This window comes from Populus euphratica, unplaced genomic scaffold (genome assembly GCF_000495115.2).
Source record: "Populus euphratica unplaced genomic scaffold, PopEup_1.0 scaffold584.1, whole genome shotgun sequence".
Taxonomy (NCBI): domain Eukaryota; kingdom Viridiplantae; phylum Streptophyta; class Magnoliopsida; order Malpighiales; family Salicaceae; genus Populus; species Populus euphratica.
In genome coordinates this window covers 128983-139262 of record NW_011500457.1, presented here as the reverse complement: position 1 = coordinate 139262, position 10280 = coordinate 128983, and the positions used below count along the sequence as shown (strand labels likewise).

The 10280-nt window shown below is 34.6% G+C and overlaps 1 protein-coding gene across 1 annotated transcript; it reads left to right on the top strand.

The window, feature by feature from the left end:
* The first annotated feature begins 265 nt into the window (after positions 1–265).
* On the top strand, positions 266–8935 carry MSH2 (MUTS homolog 2). Its single transcript, XM_011011499.1, has 14 exons — positions 266–498; positions 581–630; positions 798–830; positions 1492–2565; positions 3230–3784; positions 3856–3966; positions 4061–4150; positions 4247–4318; positions 4586–4696; positions 6090–6216; positions 6725–6927; positions 7500–7652; positions 8211–8477; positions 8893–8935. Exons 1-13 carry the CDS (start codon positions 444–446, stop codon positions 8409–8411), a joined length of 2835 nt encoding a protein of 944 aa, XP_011009801.1. The 5' UTR covers positions 266–443; the 3' UTR covers positions 8412–8477; positions 8893–8935.
* The last annotated feature ends 1345 nt before the right edge of the window (positions 8936–10280 follow it).

The window sequence follows — 10280 nt, the reverse complement described above, 5'->3', positions numbered from 1 at the left end:
AAAAAACAAAGACAAACACCGTAAAAATAGAAACCAAAGGGAAAACCATAATTTTTGCCTCATTGTCGATTCTGATCTTCTTATTCTCAGTTTTTTGTAAAAATAAAACTTTTGTTTATTAATATAAACTTAAACAAACTATCAAAATCTAATACTTAGTCAATGTAATGTGTAAAGATAATTTTTTTTAAAATCAATTTGTTTTTAAAAAAACATTGTTTCAATCTAATCTAAAATCGCTTTTAAGGTTCTTGTTAATTAATGTTTGGAAGACGAAACAAAATTAGAGCCAATTCCGAGCGTGATTTACACGCGCCCACAAAAGCCCGCCAGTTTGCCCCTTCCTCTCCCGCCATTACAACACCAGATTATATAAGACCACACTTCAGGTTCTTGAGCTTTTATAAACCCCAACGACGAAACCCTAATTTTTTTATAATCAAATGGGTGAAAATAACAATTTTGAAGAACAGAACAAGCTCCCTGAGCTCAAGCTAGGTAAAATAATCAATGATTTCGTTTTGTTTTTTTTTTTTTCGGGGTTGAGAAATGATTTGATTTCTTGAAATCGTTGTATCAGATGCTAAGCAGGCTCAAGGGTTTCTCTCTTTCTTCAAAACCCTACCCCATGTAAGTCCTAATTAATCTCTTAATTACTTGGAAAATTAAGCATTTCTTAAAGAAAATAATTTTCAGTTCTGGGTTATTTATTTATAGTTTTTTTTTAGTGTTTTGAATTTATTTATGAATTACTTATTTTATTTGGGCGTGTTTCGTTGTTGCGTTTGATGTTGCAGGACCCTAGGGCGGTTCGGGTCTTTGATAGGCGGGTCAGTTCACGTTTGGCCTCTTATTGAACCTCTGAATTATTTCTATCTTGATCTGATATGGAATGAGTTCATCTCCATTTGGCATTAAGTGTTGGATTTTCATCTTGAATTGTGAAACTTTACTGTTTTAGTACGGAATTAGTAGTATGATTTAGGGAATCCTTTAAGGGGTCAATGAATACTGTTTCCGTTTGAGGTATTCAGTATTCTTACAATGCAATGACGATACTGCTTTTGTAGGGAACTTTATCTTTGTTGTTTCTTGCATTCTATTACCTATTCAATTTTGTTTTGCCATCAATATTTCAATAACAAGTCATTCAACAGGAAAATGATATGCCTGTGTTAGAAATGATATTGATGTCAACCACTGTTGGCATCTACGAAGAAGTTTGTTTCCTAATTAAGGATGCTATTTCAAACTAGCTCAGATGCACACAAGTATAGATTATTAAAATGCAAGCCAGAATTATAAGGTTTTCTGCAAAAGCTACCTTTTCTTATAACATGCATGTTTTTTTTTTGGTTATTGTGATGACTATGATCTCACAAATTACCAGCTATTGTTCTTCATAAGTAGAATTTATAAGTATTTCATTTTGGTTTCTTTGTTTGTCTTAACAATTGTCAAATTTTTTATTAATATTGTTTAAATATGCAGGACTATTATACAGTTCATGCCGAAAATGCAAACTTCATTGCAAAGACATACTACCACACTACGACTGCTTTGCGCCAGTTGGGGAGTGGATCTAGTGGTCTTTCTAGTGCGAGCATTAGTAAGAACATGTTTGAAACAATTGCTCGGGATCTTCTTTTGGAGAGAACAGACCATACTCTTGAGCTTTATGAAGGGAGTGGATCCAATTGGAAACTAGTGAAAAGCGGGACTCCTGGAAATCTTGGCAGTTTTGAAGATGTATTGTTTGCAAACAATGACATGCAGGATTCTCCTGTGGTTGTTGCACTCTTGTTAAACTTCCGTGAAAAAGGGTGCACTGTTGGGTTGAGTTATGTTGACTTAACAAAAAGAGTTCTTGGGCTGGCTGAATTTCTAGATGATAGCCACTTTACAAATGTGGAGTCAGCTTTAGTTGCCCTCAGTTGCAAGGAATGCCTTTTGCCCATGGAGAGTGGCAAGTCCAATGACTGTAGAACTCTGCATGATGTTTTGACCAAATGCGGTGTGATGTTAACTGAGAGAAAGAAAAATGAATTCAAAACAAGAGATTTGGTGCAGGATCTCGGTAGGCTTGTCAAAGGCCCCCTTGAACCAGTCCGAGATTTAGTTTCTGGTTTTGAATTTGCACCTGGTGCTTTGGGAGCAGTATTGTCCTATGCAGAATTACTTGCAGACGAGAGCAATTATGGCAATTATAGAATTAGAAAGTACAATCTTGACAGCTACATGAGACTTGATTCTGCTGCCATGAGGGCACTGAATGTCCTTGAAAGCAAAACTGATGCAAACAAAAATTTTAGTTTATTTGGTCTCATGAATAGAACTTGTACAGCTGGAATGGGAAAAAGATTGCTTCATATGTGGCTAAAACAGCCTTTATTGGAAGTAGATGCAATCAACTCCAGGCTAGATTTGGTGCAGGCATTTGTGGACGATACTGGGCTTCGCCAAGATCTAAGACAGCATCTGAAAAGAATCTCAGATATTGAACGACTGATTCACATTGTTGAGAAAGGAAGAGCTGGCTTGCACCATATTGTGAAACTTTATCAGGTGAAATTCAATTTTCTGTTTCCTGTACTCATTCCTTAATGCATGTGCTTGATATAGGATGGCCAGGTTAGTGATTATTTGTCTAGACAATTAGCTAAAACGCTGACTCTTCTCCATTTTCTACCAAGCTGGTTAATATTTCATGCCTGTTTCTGCTTATTCTCACTCTCCATCTTTGGTTGAGGAGAATTATATGGTACTTTTAGAGTAGAGTAGCTCCTGGTATGGAAAGTGTAGGTTGTTTTCAGCTGAAAAGCTCGCTAGTGTTTGTATTCTTCCTTTTTTGGCACTCTCTTTCCCTTGATGCTATGGAGAAGTTGTATCGAAGGTGGCCTAGTGTTACATGGAACTTGTAGAGTGGAGTTGCAACCTGTTATGGAACTGAAATGCTGATCAATCTTCAGAAAAGAACTTGCTGGTGTCATCTGCAGTTGTACTTTTTGTTTGTTTTCTTTCTTTCTCGGCTTTTTTTGCTCTTTTCTTCTTATGCTATGTAGTGGTGTCCATGCATACTATCCTTTAAATAATTATTCATGTTGCTTGTTTTTAACTAATTATCACATGCACTGTGTTCTACGCTATTTTTATACAATAATTGTATTTTAATCTCTCAGTTAATGTGCCTCTGTTTTTCTTTTTAACTTGATACATTTTTGGGATGCAGTCCATCATAAGACTGCCATACATTAAAGGTGCTCTGGAACGATATGATGGCCAATTTTCATCCCTTATCAAGAAAAAGTATTTGGAGTCCCTTGAGGTGTGGACTGATGATAACCACTTGAATAAGTTCATTGCTCTTGTGGAAACTGCTGTTGACCTAGATCAACTTGACAATGGGGAATACATGATTTCACCTAGTTATGAAGCTGCCTTAGGTGCACTAAAAGCTGAGCAGGAGTCATTGGAGCACCAGATACACAATTTGCATAAACAAACTGCTTCCGATCTTGACCTTCCTCTAGATAAGGGATTGAAGTTGGATAAGGGAACGCAATACGGTCATGTTTTCCGAATTACAAAGAAGGAAGAGCCAAAAATACGAAAAAAGCTGACCACCCAGTTTATTGTCCTTGAAACTCGTAAGGATGGGGTAAAATTCACAAACACGAAACTTAAAAAATTAGGTGACCAGCACCAAAAGATAGTTGAGAACTATAAGAGTCATCAAAAGGAGCTTGTCAATCGAGTGGTTCAAATTACAGCAACTTTCTCTGAGGTATTCATCCTTATCATGTACTGACTTTGACAGAGCTCTTATTCTTGATTAATGCAAGTGCTATGCTGCAGGTGTTTGAGAAATTATCTGGTTTGCTTTCTGAAATGGATGTCTTACTTAGTTTTGCTGATTTGGCTTCTAGTTGTCCTACTCCATACACAAGGCCTGACATCACTCCATCTGTAATTATTTGCTTCATTCACTTCCTTCCTTTAATCTATCTTCTTGTTTTGGAAAAGCTTTATGGTATGATATTTACCCTCTTTGCTGTTATAGGATGTGGGAGATATTATATTAGAAGGGAGTAGACATCCATGTGTGGAAGCTCAGGATTGGGTGAATTTTATTCCAAATGATTGTAAACTTGTGAGTATTCAATTGATGAAGGAAAGCATGCTCCTTCTGGACTTCTAATATCCAAGTGCCCCATTAATGTTTCTTTGTTATCTTTCCATGAATCAGGTCAGGGGAAAGAGTTGGTTCCAAATAATCACAGGGCCTAATATGGGTGGGAAATCCACATTTATTCGGCAAGTATGGATGTTTTTATGATTCGGTTTGATGCCTCTATTCGTTACTTATTTTGTCTTTCATTATATCACTCTCACCTCTAGAATTTTTAGATCTTATTGATATTTCAGTCTGTCAATGCATTTGACTCAACACAAATTGAGTTGATGTTCATCAATGGGAGACACTGAAGTCCCTCTCAATTTCTTGTTTCACAATATCTTCAATCTATCAAGTTAATCGACAATTTTCCAGGATTGCTATATCTGTATATTTTGGTTTCATTTGCAGATAGGTGTGAATATTCTCATGGCCCAAGTTGGTTCTTTCATTCCCTGTGACAAGGCTACCATTTCTGTACGTGATTGCATTTTTGCACGTGTGGGTGCTGGTGATTGTCAAGTGAGTCAGTGAAATAGCCTTTTAAAGTTCAAACTCTTGAAAATGAATAAAAGGTTCAAACTCTTGAAAATGAATGTCATGGATGCAACGAATTTGGAAGTTATCTGCTTTTCCTTTCTAATCCCCTTTTGCTCTTTTCTGAATATTTATTATCTTGATTTTTACTCCAGGATTGTAAAGTTCTATGCTCAATAATCACCAATTTCAAAGTTCCTACACGCTTCATGTCTGCTGTTGAAATGCTTATGTACTCATCCTATTATTTGCCTTAGGAAAGGTCACCTTTGCAGGATGTAGCTGTGAACCTATGTTATGTTGTATCAATGCACAAGATTAAATCTAGCTGCTTTACCCTGCTCTGCTATTTTAAAATGTAATATGTTTGTGTGTTTTGATAGAGAAATGTTTCATAACGAGATACAATTGGAAACATCACCTGTAGCATGATGTATGTGTTGCATTGATTTTTAACTACTTGTAGAAATAAATTAGAGTGCATTACAGGAAGAGCAGAAAGAAATAAATACCTGAATTGTTGATACCATTTACATCCAAATGCTAAGGTACAAAGCAAATAGATCTGCTTTCCTTTTGTGCTTCTGAGGATGTAAAAAATAAGATTTCAATCTCAAATAGCAGTCTATTAATGCATCGACAGCAAAAAATTCAATTTGAAATCTGTTTGGTATAAAACTGTCTTGGTTCAATATTTTTATTAAGTTACTAATTTGATTCTCATCACCTCATCCATCTAAATCTATATTCATCCTAGACTAGTTGAAAAACTTGAGCTAAACCCTCTACTCTTTAGATCTTTTTTTCTGGCATTAGTCATTAATTTTAACATGTAAAGTAATACCATTAGATATTGGATTATTTTAGCAGCATAGACTTCAAGATATATAAAATCTTTGGACCTAATCAAAACATGCTACAAAATGCCTGTCAGATAATAGATGTAGTTGATAACGACTTAATTCCAGGAAAAAAAAAAGTCATTCTGTTGTCATATGCTGATAGTATCAGGAAACGTTTACTAGTGCACTTAAGGTAGTCTAACCATATGATAAGCATGGACCAATTTGATTTATGCCTGTAAAATTTACCTGAGTAGTTTTTGTGCTTTTTGCTTTTCTTTTTTTTACCTGTAAAATGTGTACAGAGAGTTTGAAACTGAACAACATAATTTAGTGATTACTTGGTGTCCCCTGTAATTAGCTCTAATTGGATCTCACTTCTGTATGGTGCTGTGTCTTGTGTATCACATTCACTACTCGACTGTTTGACTGTTTTGTTTCTGTAAAGTAGATTATATTACTTGCTTACGATGAAAGGATGGATATTACATGTTTCCTTGCTATTGAAGTTTATGCATCTGTTTCCTTTCTTGTAGATGCGTGGAGTTTCTACTTTTATGCAAGAAATGCTTGAAACTGCTTCAATCCTTAAAGGAGCTACAGATAGGTCATTGATAATCATTGACGAGTTAGGCCGCGGGACATCAACTTATGATGGATTTGGTAGGTTTCAACAATTTCCAGAGCCTTGGGAGAGTTGGTTTTTATGGGTTTTTTATTTGAAGTTGTTGAAGCTCTCTAAATCATCTAACCTAAAAAAGTTTCCGTTAAAGTTTTTTAAAACTGTTAAATGGATGTTTTGAAATTCTCTCTTTTTTTCCCCTTTTCATTCCTCTTATTTGAAAAGCATGAACTATGTCTGCTCTCCTTACACCTATTGAAGTTACAAGCATCCAATTAGACTTCTTTGGGGTTTGAGAGTTTCTGAAAATTAACCGTGTCTGCTCTCCTTTTTATTGATGAGTTCGGGGAAGCTACTTTTCATCATTTATTTGTAGTTTTGACTGTGGAGTTTTCTTCTTTTAAACATTGCTTAGAGCCTCTTTTCACCTTTGGTTGGAAGTGATGAAGTAGCTTTATTGTTTGATCCATATTGGAATTTATTGTTTGGTTTGGTTAAACCTCATAGATAAACATAATTTTGTTTATCATGTTTTGTTCTGTTTCCCAGGCTTGGCATGGGCCATATGTGAACACCTGGTTCGAGAGTTAAAAGCACCTACTTTATTTGCAACCCACTTTCACGAACTGACTGCATTAGCTCATCAAAAAGCTGACCAGGAGCCACATGCGAAGCAAATTGTTGGTGTTGCAAACTATCATGTCAGTGCACACATCGACACATCAAATCACAAGTTGACCATGCTGTACAAGGTAAATGCATCGAGGCATGGCCTAAGCACCTAGAATTACAGGTGCTTGATTGCATGCCTTTTGTTTTTTATTTTTTCAAAGACTAGCTTGTATCATAATTATGTAGCTGTTGTTTCTGCCTTACCTTTGATCTTTGTAATTAACTGATTGGATTAGTGTAAGAGTAATAGGACTATAAATGACGTGAAGTAGAAAAGACATTTGAAGGAGAGGGTTTTAGATTTTTCCTTTGTCTCGCTCCTTTCAATTTCTCTCTTTGTCGTTTAGCAAGCTTTGCTTACATAATGAAAAAACAAGTGGAGAAAAAGGTAAGAAAATGAGGAACTTCAATTTTTATTTTATTTTAATTTTTTGGGTTTTGTATTTTCTATTATGATATGAGTTCTATTTGACACAGAAACAACAGTCTTCAATCATTATTCTTAATAGTGGGGCATATATCAATTGTTGGACTAGCAATTTTAGGATTAGTTTCTGACTAGATGCGATTCTTCTGCTTTTGAGTGACTGGGTTAGCAAAAATAAGTTTAAAATGCTTACTCTAATGACCTTCTTACAACCTTGAATTCCAGGTTGAGCCAGGGGCTTGTGATCAAAGTTTTGGTATTCATGTTGCAGAATTTGCAAACTTTCCTGAAAGTGTTGTCGCCCTTGCCCGAGAAAAGGCAGCTGAATTGGAAGATTTCTCACCTACTGCAATCATTTCAGATGATGCTAGAGAAAAGGTTTGTCTTTAATGAATCTAAAAGCTTCCAGCTCAGCATTGGCTCCATGCCATCTGTATAGCCTTCTAGTTATGTGAACTTTCTGATCATTTCTGTTGATAAGCCTTAGATTGATACAGTGGTATGTAGGCCACTGTTATACAAGCCTTGACGTTTCAGTTAGTGTCAACATTTGAAGGGATGTGCCACTCTGGTTTGACTTCTCCTTCTTACTAGCAAGCTATCCAGAGTTTACATGCTAGAGTAACAAGACCTGTGGCTTGATGCGCCACTACTGTAGTGTGAAAAACAACTTCGAATTCAAGTTGATTGACTAAGATAGCACTATGGAGTACAGATTCCCTGTCAGTAATCTCCAGTGTTTGAGCCAGTCTTGAGGAGAACATCATGTCACTCTTTGGCAGTCCCAAAACTTTCATGCTGTAGAGCATTCTCGAAACATTTTTCTGTTTCTGATAGCAAAGTTTTCACGTGAACTGAACTTGGTAAAATGATAGCATAATATCGCAAAGCATTCTATTAGGTTGGAATATTAACTTATTCATTTATGATTTGTAGGTCGGATCCAAACGAAAGAGAGAGTGCAATACAGATGATATGTCAAAAGGTGCAGCTCGGGCTCACCGGTTTCTGAAGGACTTCTCTGATTTGCCATTATACAAAATGGACTTGAAGGAGGCTCTGCTACAGATAGGCAAACTGAAAGATGACTTGGAGAAAGATGCAGTAAATTGCCATTGGCTCCAGCAATTCTTCTAGTTGTCCTTGAATGGAGCAATATTTGAATTAGATATTGCAAAGTCTCAACGAGTACAATATTTGAACATTATGCGTGACGTAGAGCATTCTCGAAACATTTTTCTGTTTCTGATAGCAAAGTTTTCACGTGAACTGAACTTGGTAAAATGATAGCATAATATCGCAAAGCATTCTATTAGGTTGGAATATTAACTTATTCATTTATGATTTGTAGGTCGGATCCAAACGAAAGAGAGAGTGCAATACAGATGATATGTCAAAAGGTGCAGCTCGGGCTCACCGGTTTCTGAAGGACTTCTCTGATTTGCCATTATACAAAATGGACTTGAAGGAGGCTCTGCTACAGATAGGCAAACTGAAAGATGACTTGGAGAAAGATGCAGTAAATTGCCATTGGCTCCAGCAATTCTTCTAGTTGTCCTTGAATGGAGCAATATTTGAATTAGATATTGCAAAGTCTCAACGAGTACAATATTTGAACATTATGCTTGACGCAGGTGTTGGTTTTTGTGATCATTTCTTGCACCACTTGGCCACCACCTAGATGGTTTTTTGTGATCATTTCTTGGCTGGATGAGTGGTCTCCCAAAATTTTGTTGGGGCTCAAATCAATTTGAGGTCATGTACGGGATTGGTCTCTTGTATCTGAGCTTATGTAATTTATCGTTGTTGAGGCTCAAACAAATTTCTTTTATTTACATGTATAATATATGAGCTTTTTTAAGAAAATGGAAAAAGGATTTTTTTCGCTTGCATTTAGCAATCCGACCAAGTTTATGCGTTGCCTGACACTATAATTGAGAAAAGTTTCTCATGTAGGATTAAAATCTGAGCTTCCCCATCCCTTCTTTTTATATTGAACTGCTTTTCTCACTCCTTAAGATTGATTGTTTATTTCTTTTATCTTCAAAACGTGTTTTATGTTGCGAGGAGATGGCATGCTAATGTGCTTATAACATAAATGTTTTTATTTGATAGTGTTATAATTATAAATCAGTGTTAAATAAGTAATACTAAAAATATAATAGAGTTAATAGTTTATGATGGACAGTGTTAAATAAGTAATACTAAAAATATAATAATTTGTTTATGATGGAAAAAAATTGTATTGGTGATTAAAAATTTAGAAACTAAATAAAATAATTTGTTTTATAAGAAAAGATAATTATTTTTACCACATGATTTAGTTTTTCTGTTAATAAAAAACAAAAAAAATTATAAAGTTAAAATCTCTACTAATTTAATATTAAAAAAAACCAAAAGATAATTCTGAAGGGAAAAAACCTATAAGAAAAAATGTTGTAGCAATCGAAAATATTTTGTGAGAAAAACTACAGTGTTTTCTTCAATAAAATTAACAAAAATAATTTTAGAAAAAATCACAAAAAAAACTATTTAGAAAAATATTGTAGCAATTCACAGTATTTTGTAAGAAAAGTTAGAACGTTTTTTCCATATGATTTAATTTTATTGTCATTATAATTCTTAACCAACTTAATATTTTAAAAAAAATGGCAAAGATAATTTTGGCAAAAATCATATAGGAAAACACTACAACAATTCACAGTGTTTTAAAGAAAAAAATTACAAAGCTAAATTCTCAATAAGCTCAATATTAAAAAAATAAAATCAACAAAGATAATTTAGAAAAAAAATAACAAAAAAATACAAAAAACTAAAATAGAAAAAAAAACTATGTTGGAAACATTGTAGCAATTCATGGTATTTTGTGATAAAAGCTACAATGCTTCCCTATATAATTTAGCCTTATTTGTAATGACTTGTAATTGTAATTCTCAACTAGCTCAATATTAAAAAAAAAAATTAAAAAAGATAATTTTGAAAATATAATAAGAAAAAAAACCATGT